The 19,297-nt window shown below is 35.5% G+C and overlaps 1 protein-coding gene across 3 annotated transcripts in view; it reads left to right on the top strand.

The window, feature by feature from the left end:
* LOC150085550 (choline transporter-like protein 1) overlaps positions 1-19,297 on the top strand; it is a 361,536-nt gene that overhangs the window by 297,133 nt on the left and 45,106 nt on the right. For all 3 annotated transcript variants that reach the window (XM_090373336.1, XM_090373335.1, XM_090373334.1), the window contains exons 13-16: positions 8,202-8,308; positions 8,426-8,566; positions 11,717-11,829; positions 17,545-17,711. In XM_090373336.1, the coding sequence (XP_090229462.1) occupies positions 8,202-8,308; positions 8,426-8,566; positions 11,717-11,829; positions 17,545-17,711 (528 nt within the window). The remainder of the gene's footprint in view (positions 1-8,201; positions 8,309-8,425; positions 8,567-11,716; positions 11,830-17,544; positions 17,712-19,297) is intronic.

The raw sequence follows: 19,297 nt of genomic DNA, 5'->3' as shown, positions 1-19,297 counted from the left end.
AGTCCATGGGAACCTCCCCTGAGTCCAATGATGCTCTCATAATTATGGCTAAGGGTTTGCTTAGTTGCTTTGCCGCTTCCTTTAATATAACTGGATAGATCCCATCCACCCCAGGTGCTTTTCTTATGTTTAACTTCAACAATTTCTCCTCCACTTTGCTTTCAGTTATTACAAAATCATTAAGTATCCTGCTACAATTTGATAACCTTCTGCCATTTTCAAACCTTAATAATTCCTCATGTGTGAATGTAGATGCAATTGTATAAGGCAATGGTCAGGCCACACCTTGAGCATTGGGTACAGGTCTGGAGGCTTCATTTTAGGAGGGATATAGAGTTGCTAGAATGAGTACAGAGAAGGGCAACAAGATTGGTGAGAGGAACAAAAATTGAGCTTATAAAGAAAGGCTTAAGTTCTGAAATTTGCTGCATCTGGAGACTAGACACCTGCAAGGTTATTTCATTGAGGTGTATAAGCCTCTAATGGTTTGAGCACGCTCAATGCTGACTGGATACTTCCGCTTGCTCAGACTAACAAACTGAGGGGGCATAGATTCAAAATGAGGAAAGACGGTTGTAGAATAGATGTGCTGAAATTTGCCTTTAGCCAGCAGATAGTTGATTGCTGGAACAGACTTCCATCTGTTGTTGTGGAAGATGATAGCTTAAATAAATTTAAGGCTGAACTAGACAAACATTTGGAGTGACTGGATGGGCAAAATGGGAAGGTTATTATTTTAGGCTTGATCATGAACTAACTTGATTGTGAATATTTAGTTTTTTGGAAACTAATAGAAATTTTTTAAATTTAACATTACTGTTGATGTTAGTATTGATAAATGATGCGAAAAAGCAAACATAGACAGTATCAGAAAAAAAAATAAAATACCTTCCACATCAGCTGTCTATTCCTCTGTAATATTTTCTCTAGTTCTTCCTGGAATTTCTCCAAATTATTTGCTTCAAAAATACCAGGTGAAAGTTTGTTCCAACAATTAACCACCCACTGCCTGAAGGAAATTTTCTGCACATCAATCCTGCAACCATACTGCTACAATTTGAATTTATGTCCCTTGTGTGTAGTCTGAGCAAGAGGATGGATTCCATCAGCATTGAGCTTATTCTATCCATTCAAAGCCTTAAACACCTCAGTCTAATCTCCTCACAGTTGCCTAGTTTCCAGGTGCTGTAGCTTGCAGAATTGAAGCCTTTCCTCGTGAGTGCACCCTTCCCCCTTTACTCATCTCATTGCTCTTCTCTGCACCCAATTCAATAGTTCCATGTTTCTCCTAAAATGAGGCTTCCAGACTTATATGTTGTATTGAAGTTGTCTTGACCATTGCCTTATACAATAGATTATCACCTTATCCCTGCTGGCAAAATTCCTGCATATCATTGACAAAGATGCATGCGCTATTCTGGCAGCCTGACTGCATTACTCATAGAACTTCATATCTGACTGCAGAATAACCTCCAGGTCTTTTTCATTCTCCACTTACCCTGACTGTGGTACCATACATTTTGTATGTTAATCTTGGATTACTGCTCCCCATATGAGGTACTATGGATTTGTCATGTTAAACTTCAATTGCCACTTCTCAGCCCATTTACCTAATTTATCTAATTTTCATTGCAGTAGCATACCCTGACTATTGTCATTAACTAGGCACCTCCGTAGCCAGGTGGGAAGAAGCAGCAGTGCGTAACACACGCTTCTTGATTAGACCGGGGTTCGAGCCCGTCATCACCAAATACTGAGGATGCGGAAAGGTCAGAGAATGATCACCACATATCCCGGAGCAATATGGCCTTAGTTGCTAATGCTCCTAAAAACCAAATAACAAACAACAAACAAGCAGTGTTATTTGAGCAGTACAGCATTTGTCATTAACTGCCTTGCCAACCTTTGTATCATTTGCAAACTTAGACATCAAATCTGTTATGCCTTCATCAACTTCATAAATAAACACAGAAAACAACAATGGACCAAGCACTGAATCCTGTGGAATTCCACTAACATCTTTAGCCTATAAAGAGCAGTGCCGATTAATAAGTACTCCATCTTCTCCCACTCCACCTTCTCTTTATCCATAGCAGTAATTTGCCCTTAATTCCACACTCCTGTAGTTTGTACACAGTCTTTTATGTGCAACAGTGTCAGAAGTATTTTGAAATCTAAGTATACAATACTATAATTTTTAGTGTTGCTCACCAACCATTGAAGTAAAAACGAAAACCAAAATCTTAAAAAGTTTATGTTTAAATTTACAATAAATTTACAGTAGATCAACAAAATATGATTATACAAAATGTTACTGATAATGAAATACTGAATTAGGATAAAACAAATGTAATTTACAGTGAATGTACAAATAAAATGATAATAAAATACTGAATTAAAATGCAATAAAATATACTAGATTAAAAGCGCTAAAATAACTGAAGCTTTCAAAGGCTTCTGCCTTCTTCCTCAACAGAGGAAGAAGGCAGAAGCCTTTGAAAGCTTCAGTTATTTTATCGCATTTTAATTCAGTATTTTATTATCATTTTATTTGTACATTCACTGTAAATTTACATTTGTTTTATCCTAATTCAGTATTTCATTATCAGTAACATTTTGTATAATCGTATTTTGTTGATCTACTGTAAATTTATTGTAAATTTAAACAAACTTTTTAAGATTTTGGTTTTCGTTTTTACTTCAATGGTTGGTGAGAAACACTAAAAATTATAGTATGAATATATCCAACCCCAGAGGCCTATTTGAAGAACTAAGTATACAATGTCAAAATTATTTTTGATGTGAAAACATCTTTTGCGGCACCTATTAAATTTCAGACTGAAGTAAAACCAGTTTGTCATGAAAATGCAATGCAGAAATGACGCAAATTGCATCACTTCCTTAATGAAACTACTTCAGTCACTAGCGTTGATTTAGTAGAATAAATAGCAGACTGAAGTAACGTGGTAACAAAAATGTGAGATGGAAATGACATAAATGACATAATTTCTGTAATGGTTACTAATCTTTGCGTTTCTTTTAGGTATTTAGATTTATATATATTGATTACGAAATAAACTAGATTTTGTATTGTAAATATTTTATTGATCATTCACAAATAATTCACAAATTATTGATCATTCACAAAATTCACAAATTTCCATAATTTCAGCTGGAAGACAAGCTACAATAGATTTATGATAACTATAGTAAGAGACATATATAATGTATCTAAATGTCTTTGGAAAACAGCGTTGATTGAGGTACCCGATCTTGTAGTTGAAATTGTGAGTTAGATCGAATGTTTCTTGCAGTAAAGTAATTAACAGTTTAGTTTCTTCCAATCCAAAGTTAACATTGAAATCGATGATCATGGGTATGTGATATGCTAGTATGATATGTCGCTCATGATCATGGGTATGCTGGTATGAGTACAGCAGCAAAATGAAAGGAATGAAGTCAGTTATATCCTGTATGTCACTGTTAGGAGAAATATAAACAACCATTGTAAGTATCACTTAGTGATTGGGTTACAAGCACTCTGCTGTACATATATCGCCAACAGGCCAAACACTGACTGTCAGTGTACACAATTGGAGAATTGTTCGGTTGTACATTATTAATACTTACTTCAGGTACATAATTGTTAGATGTTAGGCATTGCTGGTTGAAAGCACTACTAAATCCAACGCTTGATTTTCTGTTTGTTTTTTTGCACAATCTTGATAGTTTTTTTCGTTCTTGCGCACTCATTGCTACCTCTGTCTTTATTTTCTTAGGTTGGCTTGCTCAATACTGTTGACAACACTCTGCATTTGACATCGGCATCGTTGAACACTGAGCTATAGCAGTGTGGCTTTCAGTCCCTTTTACTAATCAGAAAATTATTGATATGAAGACATCTATAGTAGCACCTAAAAATGGAATGTAACAAAAATGCAGATTGCAACAGTACAAATACTTGTATTGTTGCAATCATACTATTCAACAAATGGGTAATTAGGCTTAGATTTTGCTAACCTCTTCTAAGCCAAGAATGTTTGCACATTTTTTGTGCATACAAGGTACACACACACTTTTTTTCATCCAATTCCTTGGTTGATGCATCATAGTATCCAATCAAATTTATATTTCCATATTTCCAATCAGAAAGGGCTGTTTGATCCCACTTTGTGAATTAGGGATACATTTGCACATCTCCAGTCCATTAGAACCTTCCCTAAATGATGATCTTATAATTATATCTGAAGGTTTGCTTATTCCTTTTCCTGCCTCCCTTAATACAATTAGATCCCATCTGCACTAGGTGCCTTATCACAAAATCATTTAGCTCCTTGTTAGAATTTGATACACTGCTGACATTCTTATCTCTAAAACATTCCTCATGTGTGAAAATAGATACAAAATATCTATTCAGTTTGTTAGCAACCTGAGCAGCATCATCAGCAGTTAAAACATTTGTATCTAGTAGACCAATGTAATTTATTCCCTTCCTTTTAGTGTTTACATGAGTAAAGAAGTCCTTGTTGCTTGCTTTCCTTTGCATTCTTTGCCAGAGATTTCTTAAAAATTGTTAAGTTAGGCCATGGCTCACAGATCTAAAATATCTGGGGCTTCATCACAATCACAAGGGGGGGGGGACCATTTCTAAAAGCATAAAATCACAATCATGAATATTTAAATACCACTTGAAAAAACCATTAAAGGAATAAAAGAGAATAAAAGGAATAAAGGAATTTGGATGTAAAATTAAGTTAATATGTTACAATAATAAGTTACTACAAAATTTGTAAGATTCAAGAAATGCAATCATAAAGTGAAATAAAAATCAGAATTCTTCACAAAAGTAAAGCAAATATAAATCATAATTGAACTCATCACATGGAGTACTACTACTAAGCAAAAAAGATTTAATAAAGACATTTTTCCTGTTAAGTATTTTAATTGGTTTGCAAAGAACAGTTGGTACAGTTAGATCTCAAAAAATTCAAATAACTAAATAAAATTGGGTACATTTCATCACTCCTAGTTGTGTTCTCTAAAATTATGTATAAAGAGGAATTAACAAAGATTAAGAATACACAACTAATTCTATAGTTCAAAGTTTAAATTAGAGTTCATTAAATTTTGAATTATCCTTAGTCATTAAACATATTTACTCTACTAGATAGGATGTACTGAGGTTTATGCAGAATAATATATTTGTTACAATACGATATAATTCTTTAACGCTATTTTTAACACAATATATAACAACACAGGGTTTTAATGAGATACTTATAGATAGCTTATATAACATCAGCCAAAAAAAAAAAAAAAAACAGCTCTCAATCATCTAGATGGGTATCTGTTAACCTTCAATGGTGTTCTGAATTAAAACTTCCTTAACAAAAAGAGATTCACAAAGAAATTTTTCTTGTGATTGAAGCTTATGGAACAGCTTCATAGCTTTACATTTTGTGAATTATTACTAGTAATTTCACTGTTCCAATAGCCATGATCTTTCAGTGAATGAGTTTCTAATTCTCGAATGCATAGTGATTGTTAAAAGAGTGTAACCAGGACTTATAACGACATCTCTTGATATGTGCATCAAACTGTTTTAACTTTTGTTATATGACAGTCTAATGGAAAGCTGCTTTGAGTGAACACTTGTTTTTCTCATTTACTGTATATACTAAAAGTGGAAAGATTTAAAATGCGAATATTATGCTGCTACAACTTTCCCACTTTGCTACAATTTTGTAGCAAAGTTGCAAAGTCAACCACAGAAATGCGAAATGGTCATTTCACTTTATAGAGATGATGCTATGTGTGGGGGGGGGGGCATTTTCAAGTGGCCATTGAGTAAAAGTTACATGCAGAGGTCATGCTGATTGTATTTTTTAACAATGGGGGATTGGCATTATCAGAATTTCCTCTGAAAGGTGTCACTATTATTGCAGCCTGCTGCTAAGAAGTTGTAAAATGACAGAGATGCAATCCACTATAAACAACCCGAGAAATTTTGAAATTGCTGCCACCTTTGCTACAAAAATTTTGGTGTCATGTCATTCACCATCCAACAATTTTTGACCAATAAAAACACCCTCACTGTGCTGCACTCACCTTATTTGTCTAATTTAGTACTATGCAATTTTTGGCAATTTCCAATGATGTGAAAAGAAAATCTGAGTCTTTCAGGAAATCTAATCTTTCAGGAAATCTAATCAAACAGGGTGGATCACTTGAAAGCATTCACAAAAGACTTTGAAAAATGTTTTGACCAATAGTAAGCATGATGGAAGAAGATTATATTGAATAATATTAACAATATGAACAGTTATCATTGAATAATATTCATTTCAATGCAACCTTCAACTGTTTGATCAAACCCTGTATGTTGTAATAATTATTATACTATACAAGGTTTGATCAAAAATAATTTTTCATAATTTTAGAAATTTTAAAAATTATTATAATTTTTAAAATTATAATAATTTTTATTATAATTTTAATAAATATTGCAAATAATAATATTGCAAATTATTCAACAATTATACTTTTGTTAAACTTCGCAGCTACTTATGTTTTGTGATATTTACAGAGGCAAGGTAGTCTGTCACCTTTAACTAAGTCCTCTTAACATATGACACATTCTCCTTTATCTTCTGTTATCTCATCCTCATTATAACTTAATCTAAGGAGAAATCTACAATAGAATTGGCTAAACCTTCTGTAATATGTAATCTTTGGAAAATAATTGTTTGAAGCAGAATAAAAACTAACAGAAGAGAATAGGACCAGGATTGCAAAACCTGAGACTTTAGATAGAGCTGAAATTAAATGCAAATCATACAACCCATTGGGGAATCACTTAATTCAGTGATTAGTGTATTAAGAACATAATGTACAAAATCATACAAATCATATGAGAAATAAAAATATAAAACATGTATAAATTAGAAAACATTATCCATTTTCCTTTGACCAAAAGTAAACTTGGGGAATTATAGATATATACACAAAAAGCCTCAGGCTTGGCAACTAAAAAATCAACATTAGATAAGGAAAAATCACCACATAACATCCCCATAAATTGTCTTAAGTGTATATATATATATAATGATTATTGTGACAACATATGGGAAATAGTTTCTATATGCACATATATCATCACTTTCTATGCCAAGATCAAAGAGTTTTGCTTTTCTTGACCCATGTCTTATTATAAATGAAGACTCCATACTAAATTGGAACTAAGGTCTGGTTTTCAAGATGGTGAACACATTAGGGATAAAGCAATAGATAATCCACTCTTTTCAGAGAAATTCCAAAGCCTGCTATACTGCTTTGAAAACTATGCACTATTTCTGTCCAGTTTTGATGAAACATGCATTCCTCTGCCTTGTAAAAGTGTTTGGATTTTTTTAGTATAGTAAAATAGTGCTTTCTGTGCAATTAGCAGCTCTGTATGAAAATTTCCTGATATGATATGATACGTAAAGCATTACTGGACAACAACAAGAATGTTATAGTTAATAAGGTATGTCTTTTGATTGAGATCCTTGTATAATGACTGTGGCCATCTCTGCTGTGACCCCAGACTGCAGCACAATCAATATGGGTATAAACATGCATTCATAGAGTAGATTTTTTTCTCTCTCTTCTTTTCCTCCTCTATTCTGACTACTCATCATACTTTGGCCTAGATACCTTTTGTTTTCACTGTCAAGTCTGCAAGAACCTATATCACTCATCCACACTATTGGAAATAATGTGAATCTAAATGAGCTATTTAGCTTCCTCAAGCAAATACAAATATATGAATTCCTATGATGCAAAAATCAGACCAATTAAGTATATAAAAATATAACATAAGAATAGGCACGTTTTGGCCCCAGTTGCCCTTGTGCCCTAAAACATCCATATGAATATGGTACCTTTTTATTTTATCCTTCAGGATAAAATAAGTTTTTCCAAATATTACTTTTGTAATTCTGCAATTTTCATGTGTTTAGAGAAAACTTTGTCATAAACCAATGGCGTCTGACCAGTGATGTCAGATCCAATTGCAATAAGCAGATGTTATATCTAGAGGAAAGATACAATTATTGATAGCAAAAAATCTCTTCACAAACAATACCAAAATATTTATTTTTTCTGCTGTAGCCTGTTGTTTCTTTAAAATATAATTTTATTATATTTGTACTTTAATACAGATTATGCGATGGTATCATCTAATGGCACTGTTCTGGTTGACACAGTTCATCATAGCTTGCCAACACATGGTAATAGCAGGTGCTGTTGCTACTTGGTTCTTCACTCGGTAAGCTATTAAAACATTGTTTCATATTAAAAATAATTTTAGTAAAATTTGACTTAATTACCCTTCTCCATTTTTATTGCTTAATTTATTTTGTTTTATTTCTTTGGCTGTGTATAGAGACAAGAGTCGCTTAGGTACACCGATCATCACAAGCATTAGCTTTTTAATACGATATCACCTTGGATCAGTAGCACTGGGATCCCTCATAATTGCTCTTTTGAAGCTGATACGAGCAATGCTAAAATTCCTAGAAAAACAGTAAGAAATATTTATTTCTGACTTTTGAAGTGTACATTTCATGTTTAGAAAATAGATGACGTCTTTAACCTTTAATAACTAATTGTTTTTATATGTATGCTGGAAGCTTTTTAATAGGCCAAAAACAGAAATGGTTATAGGTGTTTATTGTTGTTTACATGGTGGCTTCAATCCCACTCCATGTGGTCATTCCTGCAACCAGAATATCTGACACAGTAGTGTTTTGCAACACTAAAAATTGGAAAGCTCTTATTGATAGACTGCTTTTTTATTTACATGAACCTGATAACTTTCACTTTTCTGTAAACTATGGTTACCAGACATTATTATTATTAGCCATATAATGCAAGAAAGCCTGAAGCTTATGCTGCACCAGACAAAATAAAAAAAAAAAAAAAATTCTGAATTACCCTGAGAGAGAGAGAGAAGAGGAAGAAGGGAAAAGTGACACAAGAACTGCAGATCATCATGTAATTGAAACTATTCTCTTTCCACATCGATATTCTGTGCATCACATTACAAACTTTCAAACTGTTCAACAATAACATATTTTCTTACTGCTACTATGGCTGCATTGGTGTGAGCATCGGTATTGTAACTGGGCTCTGCCTTAGGCACTGAATGCAGTTAAAGGAAAGACTCTGAGTAACTGAAGTTAGATTATTTTAAGGCGCCTCCGTAGCCAGGTGGGAAGGAGCAGCAGTGCGTAGCACACGCTTCTTGATTAGACCGGGGTTCGAGCCCGTCACCACCAAATACGGAGGATGCGGAAAGGTCATTCAGGGAATGACCACCGCATATCCCGGAGCAATATGGCCTTAGTTGCTAATGCTCCTAAAAACCAAATAACAACAACAACATTAGATTATTTTAAAAATATCACAGCAATTTTTATTGTGTAAATCAATTAATGTCTTTAGTTTTAATATAAAAGATACAGACTTTTGGATGATAATTTAATAACTGTAAAATAAAATAGCTAATGCTATTTGGCCTTTATGAAATTATAAGAAGTTAGGCAAATGGTCTTGTCCTCTGTTATTTTTATTTATTTATTATTATTTTTTTTTTTTGTGGCCATTAGAATTTAAATTTTCCAGTTAATGGAATAGACATAATATTAACAGCAGAACAGATTTTGCCCTCACAAGGAGTTTCCTTGGTATTGCACAACTTTCAAACACATTTATTTCAAATACATTTGACAGATTAACCTTTTGGTGATGTTATTTGTTTTGAAAGTATGCAATATCAAGGCAATTCATCACGAAGGCAAAGTTTCTTCTGTCACGATCATGAAGACCATTATAGTTTAAAATTTGCTGGCCACAGGATTTAAAATCATTTAGCTCCTTGTTAGAATTTCATACACTTTTGACATTCTTGTTACTAAAAAATTACTCATGTGTGAACATAGATGCAAAATATCTATTCAGTTTGTCAGCAACCTGAGCAGGATCTTAAACAGTTGAACCATTGATATGAAATGGACCAATGTGATTCATTCCTGTCGTCTAGTGATTGCATAATTAAAGAAGTCTTTGCTGGTCGTTTTTTGCATCCTTTTCCAAAGATTTCTCATAATTTGCCTTGGCTTGCCTAACCTCCTTTGTGACTTGATTGCAGACTACTTTATATCTACCATAGGCTTCTGTATCACCTGATAATTTATGTGTCCCATGTTCATCTGACATCCATTTATGTCAGATGAACTGATATACCTTGAACAGTATCTCTTTGTTGGTATAAAAATTTAGTAGCTTCTAGGATTACTTCTCCGAGCACTTCCCATTTAGAATTTGCCATTGTTAACACCATCAGTTGGTTGCACTGAAAAGAATTTTAAAAAATATGTCTAAGACCATTGTAGTTACCTTTAAGAAAGTAAAATTTCTTCCCTTAACTTTTGCAGTAGTAGTAGATTACGATCATTTTTCTTTATCTGAAGATTTTTAATGCATGAATAATTACTGCTGATAATCAAATCAGGAATATTGTCTTCTTTCATCACCTTCCTAACATGCTGTTGTAAAAAAGAATTATTGGGTTGTTCACATATATCTGATCTTTTAAGAAGCAGACAAAAATCCAGTGAGGTAAGATCTGACAACTGCAGCAGATAGATGCTCCTGCTAATAATTTGATCATCCAAGAAATCTCTAAGGCATATCCTCTGCCACATGAGAAATCACACGATTTTGGTAGAACCAGCTTGTGCAATATCTCTCTCTTTCTCTCTCGCAGTTTTCTCTTTCTCAGTTACTCTTTATCTTTTTCAAAACTTGTTAATGAATCTGTAATATATTTAAAATGTCACTGTTTTTTGGGAGGAATGGGTGAAATTAGAGCTTACCTGAGTTAATGTTAATGTTCATCACCACAAAAACTGCCCTCACGGGTAGCACGGTTTGTAGGATCGCCATCCACCCCCATGTTAGGTAGAAAAGACCTGAGTTTGAGTCCCGTTGATGACGGGAGGAATTTTTATGGTCCTTTTCACAATGCGGCTGAGTTGGTCGGTCTCAGGTGAGAGTAGCATGGTTTTTCATCCGGCAAACAGAAAATCAACCTCGGAACACACAATTTACAGACAATATACACAGAGCAATATGTCCTTAGTTACCGAAGCTCGAACCTTACTACAACAACAACCACAAAAACTCCCATCCAGAGGTTCGAATGCAAAATTTTATGAAACGGAATGCTCCTTAATGAAATATCTTATTTTTAATAATCAGGTATGTATGTATCATTAGTGATGTGATAGAAACTGGAACAGTGTTCCAGTGTAAAAAAATCCATTGCAGGACATGTTCCCACCTTGATAGGGATGCAGAGGTGTTTCTGCATCCCATTAAAGCAGCATAGGATGCAGAGGTTGTTGTTTGAAAAAGCTCAGGTTCTCTGATGCTGGACCAGGCTGTTGACATAACAGAAAGGTAGAAACAAGCTTCATCGCTCCAGAAACATATAAAAGCATAATGTTTGCACATAGATTTAGGCTAATGCTGATCTAACCTCCTATGAGCTCATAGTCTAATAAAGTAGCCAGGCAGTTCATTTTTACTGCAGAATAAGAGGATATATGTTGTATTACTCCTTTGTCATTATTATGTCATCTAAATGTGTAATTTTTGTTTTTTGTTGCAGGTTGTCCAAATACAGTGACACGTGTGCATTACTTTTAAAGTGTTGTCAGTGTTGTATATGTTGCTTTGAAAAGTTTCTTGTTTACCTCAACCGTAATGCTTACATCGAAATAGGTTAGTAATATTTATTTGCTAAGCTTTACGTAACTAGTAGGACTTTTATTTATTTATTTTTTGCTTTGATTGTACTGTGCTGTAAAAGTGAAATTTTTTTTAAAAGAAAATTTTTAAATGTTAAAAAAAAAATAAACATCAGTTTAGTGGCACACTCATGGGTAAATTAAGTAAAAGCTCTGCTATGAGGGTGGCTCAATAAAGAATCGCCCTGACCTAGCTGCAGAGGTGCTGGCCTGTTGATTCTTGACACAAGTTTTAGTCCTTCTCTACGTAGCCACCTTGCAGATTTATACATTTTTCACATCAATGGATGAGGCTACGGATACCGTTTTTGTAGAAGCGGTGAGGTTGGTCTTTGAACCATGACTCTTGCAGAAATGAGTGTCTTGTCATTAGGGAAGTAGGCCTCCCCAAAGAAATGATTTGAGGAAAGGAAACAAGTAGAAGTCTGATGGTGTAAGATCGAGTGAGTAGGCTAGATAGGGCAGTATTTCATATCCAAAGGAAGATATTGTTGGGACATGATATCAGAGACATGGTGTCACACAGATATAAAGAATGAAGAACTGGAATTTGGGGAGTACAAGGTGTTTGTTTGTTATTTGGTTTTTAGGAGCATTAGCAACTAAGGCCATATTGCTCCGGGATATGCGGTGGTCATTCCCTGACCTTTCCGCATCCTCCGTATTTGGTGGTGACGGGCTCGATCCCCGGTCTAATCAAGAAGCGTGTGCTTCGCACTGCTGCTCCTTCCCACCTGGCTACGGAGGCGCCTAAGTAGTACAAGGTGTACAGGAAGGATAGACAGGACAGGAAGGGAGGAGGGGTTATGCCATTGGTTAAGAAACACAAAAACTCCAAGGAAGTGCAGCCAGTCAACATAGCTGGACAGTGCAGTGCCGAGTCAGTTTGGTGTGACATAAGCACTGGGAGATCAAAATTGAGAGAAAGAGTGTTATAGGCCTAATGACTCTGATGAGTATAATAAACAACTGTACAGGGAAATAGAATAGGCCAGTAAATCAGAGAGTCTTATAATGGGGAATTTTAATTTCCCAGATATTGACTGGAATTTGTGGGTTGGTCACACACACAGTAGCAAGGCTTTTGTGGATTTATTGGATGATTGTTTTCTACAGCAGCATATTCGAAAGGCAACTAGAGGGAGTAATACTCTTGATCTGATTATCAGTAGTGATTCTTATGCATTAAGAATCTGCAGATAAAGGAACCACTAGGTGGCAGTGATCACAGTGTGTTGAAGTGGGATTTACTCAAAGATGTAACTACCATCAGGGGAAAAGAGAAGGGTTTTTGCTTTCATAAAAGCGACTACGGTGGTTTGAGCCAGTATTTAAATTCTATACGGTGGAACCAACTGATGATGTTATCAACAGCAAATTCAAAATGAGAGGCATTCAAAGAATTAATCTTTGAAGCTATTATGCTTTCCATACCAACTAAGAAATATTGTTCAAGGTTTAGGCCTAAATGTATGTCAGATGAACTAATGTGACACGTGGCAGAGAAGAAAAATGCATGGGATACATATAAATTAACACGTGACACAGAAGCCTATGATAGATATAAGCTGGTCTGTAACCAAGTCACAAAGGAGATTAGACAGGCAAAGGCAGATTATGAGAAATTTTTGGCAAAGGATGCAAAGAAAAACAGCAAAGAGTTCTTTACTTATGTAAACTCTAGAAGGAAGGGGATGAATCAGATTGGTCCACTTGATATCGATGGGTCAACTGTTGATGATCCTGCTCAGGTAGCTACCAAATTAAATGAATATTTAGCATCGACATTCACACATGAGGAGTTATTCAGTGAGGGAAATGCCAGAGGTGTATTCAACTCTGCAGTAAGCTAGAGAATCTTGTAATAACTGAGAGGAAAGTGGAGGAGAAATTGTTGAAGATAAACATAAAAAAGGCAACTGGAGTGGATGGGATCTATCCAGTTATATTAAAGGAGGCAGCAAAGGAAGTAAGCAAACCCTTAGCCATAATTATGGCTAAGGACTCAGGGGAGGTGCTCATGACTGGAGATGTGCAAATGTGACCCCAATTCACAAGGAGGATCAAAGGGCGACACAAGTAATTATGGACCTGTTAGTTTAACTTCTGTTCCAGGGAAATTAAAATGAGGCCTCCAGACCTGTATATAGTACTCAAGGTGTGGCGTGACCATTGTTTATACAAGGGGATAATCACTTCCTTATCCCTGCTAGAAAAAGTCCCATATATCATTGACAAGACACCATTTCACTCTCTGCCACTGTCAGTGTAGTACCACAGAGTTGATACGTTACTCTGGGGTTACTGCTTCCCATAGGTCGAACTTTCCATTTGTCAATGTTAAACTTCATTTGCCACTTCTCAGCCAATCTGCTCAACTTTTCTAGATTCTGTTGCAGCAGCGTACTGTCATTAGTGTCCTTAACAACCCTGCCATCCTTTGTATCGTCTGCAAACTTGGACATTAAGCCTGATATACCATTATCAGTATCATTTATAAATACAGAAAACAACAATGGACCCAACACTGAACCCTGAGGGACTCCACTAATAACATTAGTTCACAGAGCAGTGTCCATTGATTACCACTCTCTGCCTTCTCCCACTCAACCATCCCTTTATCCATAGCAGCAACTTGCCTCCAATACCACACTACTCCAATTTGTGCAGCAGTTTTCCATGTGCAACAGTATCAAAAGCCTTTCTAAGATCCAAATATATGATATCAAAGTTATTCCCTGCATCCAGTTCCTTTGTGACCACATCATAGTATCCAATCAAATTGGTTAGACAAGACTTCCCCTTAACAAAACCATGCTGTGTCTAAGCTATAATAAGTCTCATCTAGATGATCCTGCAGTGCTTCTTTATCCAGTGCCTCTATTAAGAAGGATGTAGAGCTGTTGGAATGAGTACTGAGAAGGGCAACAAGATTAGTGAAGGGAACAAAGGGTTGCTCTTACGAAGAAAGGCTTAAGTTTTGCAAATTACAGTATTTGGAGACTAGTGACCTGTGAGTTTATCTGATTGAGGTGTATAAAGCCTTGAATGGTTTGAGCATGCCCAATCCTGATAGGATTCTTCCCCTTGCTCAGAATAATCACCTGAGAGGGCATAAATTCAAACTGAGGAAAGTGAGTTGCAGAATAGATGTGAGGAAGTTTGTCTTTAGCCAGTGGGTAGTTGATTGGTGGAACAGTCTTGAATCTTTTGTTGTGGAAGTTGATAGCCTAAATAAATTTAAGGCTGAGCTGGACAGGTATTTGGAACGAATGGAGGGGTGAAATGGGAGCAGTTTTTTTTTTTTTAGCTGATGCTGCATAAGCTTGCTTTCTTGCATCGTATGCCTCTACTAATGCCAATGCTAAAAAGACAGTTGTAGGATAGATGTGTGGAAAATTGCCTTTAGCCATCAGGTAGTTTGCTGGAACAGACCTCCGTCTGTTGCTGTGGAAGTTGATAGCTTAAATAAATTTAATGCTGAACTAGACAGACATTTGGAGTGACTGGATGGGTGAAATGGGAAGGGGGTTTTTTTTTTTTTTGGCTGATGCTATATAAGCTTGCTTTCTTGCATCAATACCTCAACTAATGCTGCTAAAATGCTATTAACATTGAAGCGTGCTAGTGCTGTAACCCTGTGCCACCTGTGAGGAACCCTTTTAATGTTAATTAAATTATACAGTAGACTTTCAGAATAACGGCACAGAAAAATCGTTATTTCAATTTTTCCGTTATCTAGAAAGTTTTATTTTTAATATATTTAATGCATAAATAATCAGGCTAAATAAGAAATATAGAAATATATTCTGCCATTAATACACTCCTGTTAACGCTCCGTTCTGTTTTCTTTATTATATCATGTTTAGTCTGCACGTGTAGCACAGTGGTATCAACACCATCCTCCACACACTGGGTGGAAAAGGCCTGGGTTCAAATCCCATCGATGATGTGAGGGTCTTTTATGGGCGGTTTTCACTCTATGGCTGGGTTAGTCAATCTCAGGTGTAGATAGCAAGGTTTTTTCCCCAGAAACTCTGGTTTTTCGTCCAGCAAAACAGACAAATCGACCAGAGAACACACGCAATTTACAGACACGATATACATGGGTATATGAATTAATTTTCTGGGTGACCCTAATGTAATAGTTTGGATCATATCAAGTTTGTCACTAGGCTTTAATGTTGTTCTTCCTTTCTTCTCTATATGAGGTTTATTAACATTTCGGAGTCATAGTGAGGGGCTTTTAATTTAAAATAAATGTAAAACAGTGGTATAATCCATGATATCAGTACAGAATTCACTTTCAAAATGGTGAACATAAACAAATACAGTAATCACGTGACTTGCCGTTTTCTTTTTTTGCCACTGCAAGACATCTGTGCTGTGTAAACATCTGATCTCAATGTTCTATTAGTTCGAATGTTCCATTATTTGGGGGTGGCGTTATTTCGACAGTCTACTGTAGCTATATTTTTATAAATTATAAAAACTTGAGCAAATGTCTTAATCTACTTCTCAACACAGAGATTATAATATTATGATTTGCAGTTACCCACCATGGCAGATTGCCAAGAGCAATCAATTGATTGCTCTTGGCAATCAAATGTTCACAGATTTGGAATTTGCATGGATTCATAATAATTTTAACCTCTAAACTAGTGCTTCTCAAACTATCTGTGGTGAAGGACCAGTTCCTTTTATTTAAAATTCATTGCAGACCAGTACTTTTGGAGGCGCCTCCATAGCCAGGTGGGAAGGAGCAACAGTGCGTAGCACATACTTCTTGATTAGACCGGGGTTTGAGCCCCTCTCCGCCAAATACGGAGGATGCAGAAAGGTCAGGGAATGACCACCGCATATTCCCGGAGCAATATGGCCTTAGTTGCTAATGCTCCTAAAAACCAAACAACAAACAAGTACTTTTGGAAAATACAATTGTCGCAGACTGGCACCGGTCCACAGACCACACTTTGAGTAGCACTGCTCTAAACAACAAATATCAATGGTTATGAACTGGTGGCAGTCTTCATGGCTATCACAGTGATTATTATCACTTTATCACTGTGGTTCCGTGGATTCGGCCCCCATCGAGATGGGAGGAATCTATGGATTTTTTTTCATATGATTACCAAATTATTCAATTTTGGTTGAGGGTTGAGTGGTTTTTCATCTAGAAAACATTCAAACCAATTTAAGGATATACACAGTTACAGGGACAATATGACGGTGTCTAGTGGCCTTAGCTTCCTTGGTGCTTATCATGTATAACCATAACCAGAGACATAACTACAAGTCTTGGTCCCCTTTCCCCCCACAAGACTCAAATGGGTCTTCATCATGTTCTTTAATTACTATATCATCACAGAGGTTTTTAAATCAGCTGGTAGACCCCCTACTAGTACAATTAGTATATTTGGATATAAATTTTTTTTTTTTTTTTTAAGCTTTCTAGTGTGCATAGGCATGTGCCAGTTTGTAAATGTACCACTGTCCCATCAAGTCTCCTCCTGTGGTACTAGAGCTGTGAGTAGGTAATTTCACCACTGCTATAAACAGTGGTTACTGACTATTCCAATTTATTAAATCAAATATTAAATGAAAAGTAATCAGTATGTATATCATGACTTTACTCAAAGACATTGTTGTACAAGTATATCATCACGTGTTATCATATTTATCTTTCTAGCTATCTATGGCTATTCTTTCTGTAAAGGAGCTCAAGAAGCCTTCCGAATTTTAACCTCTAATGCTCTGCGTGTAGCTGCCATCAACTCTGTTGGAGATTTCTTGTTGTTTGTAACCAAAGTTGGTGTCACTGTAGCTACAGCATTTATTGCTTTGGAATTTGTCCAGGTAAGTTCTTTATGACCTGTAACATAATTTTACTTCACTGTAGGCAGTAAAAACAGTTATTTTCTCTATTAAAATAACAGGAGACACGTAATTGGGTCTGCTAGGTATGTATATTTGAAATGAAGATTCCAGGTTACATTTTAAGTCTTTTTTTTTTTTTTTTTTTTTTCTGTGTTTTTAGAGGTTGATTTTTGCTCCAGTACATGACAGTAATTAAATGAAAAATTTATTTCATAAAGAGTTAACAGTATGCCATAAGCTATGTTTGATTAGGAACACATGCACATAGTGTGTTTTATAATTAAAAATTAAACTCGGATAATTTTTTTATATATATATATATATATTATCACCGTATCTCCTGAGGTTTTTCTTGTGATCAGCATCAACACAGTGTTGGCAAGCCTACAAAAATTTCTGCAAAACTTCAGAAAGTTAAATCACGTAAAGTGTGATATTTTCCTTAAAGTTTCCTATAATGGTTCATAGTATTAGAATTAAAAAGAACCTTATGTGCAGTACCATCTTCAAAACTTTGGAAGCCCTGGGCCAATAACATGATGATCCTTCTTATACAATAGTCAGTGGAATGCATATTTTTAATAACGTTATGTATTTATTTTAAAAGTAGGGCCTCTGTAGTCAAGTGGTCAGGAGTGAGAGTGCAGTAGCACACACTCTTTGAGTAGACCGGGGTTCAAGCCCCTGACTGCTAAATACAGTCGATCTGCTAACCTGCACTGAACCAGCGTGGCAGATTATGGTCCATTTCCCTCAACATGAATCGTTGAGGAAGCTTCCATCCTGCAGTATGTTGATAATGGCTGCAGTTTTTTTTTTTTTTTTTTTAAGTAGATATAGCTTTACTGTTCATAAATAAATAAAAACAGTAAAAATATAAAAATGGGCTGTTGCCCCTGGGCTATAGCCCATCTTAACCAATAAGCCCATTTAGCTTATTGGTTAAGATGGCACTGCCTATGTGTGTGCGTGTTTCTTTTTCTATAGATATCAATGTCAGAAGTACTGATGAGACTCGTGGAAGAAATATGCTTGGGATGCATATAAATTATCAGGTTATACAGAAGCCTACAGTAGATATAAACTAGTCTGCAAAAAAAAGCCACAAAGGAAGTTAGGCAAGCTAAGGCAGATTATGAGAAGTCTCTGGCAAAGAAAGTAAATAAATCAGCAAAGACTTCTTTACTTACATAAACAGTAGACAGTAAACAGAAGCAGTTGAATTACACTGGTCCACAGATATGAATGAATTAACTGTTTATGGTGGTTGTGGATAAATTGAATGGATATTTTGTATCTACATTCCCACATGAAAATTTTTTTAGGGATGCAGATGCCAGAAGTGATCCAAATTCTGGTAGAGAGCTGAATGATTTTGTGATAACTGAGCAGAAAGTGGAGGAGAAAAATTGAAGCTAAATGTAATAAAGGCACATGGGGTGGATGGGATCTGTCCAATTAAACTAAAGGAAGCAGCAAAAGAGGTATACAAACCTTTAGCCATGATTATGAGAGCATCCCTGGATTCAATAGAGGTCCCTATGGACTAGAGATGTCTAAATGAA

This window comes from Mastigoproctus giganteus, chromosome 5 (assembly GCF_048544385.1).
Source record: "Mastigoproctus giganteus isolate SK-2022 chromosome 5, ASM4854438v1, whole genome shotgun sequence".
Lineage (NCBI taxonomy): Eukaryota > Metazoa > Arthropoda > Arachnida > Uropygi > Thelyphonidae > Mastigoproctus > Mastigoproctus giganteus.
The sequence above is the reverse complement of the archived record's forward strand: the minus strand, read 5'-3'. Positions and strand labels throughout refer to the sequence as shown.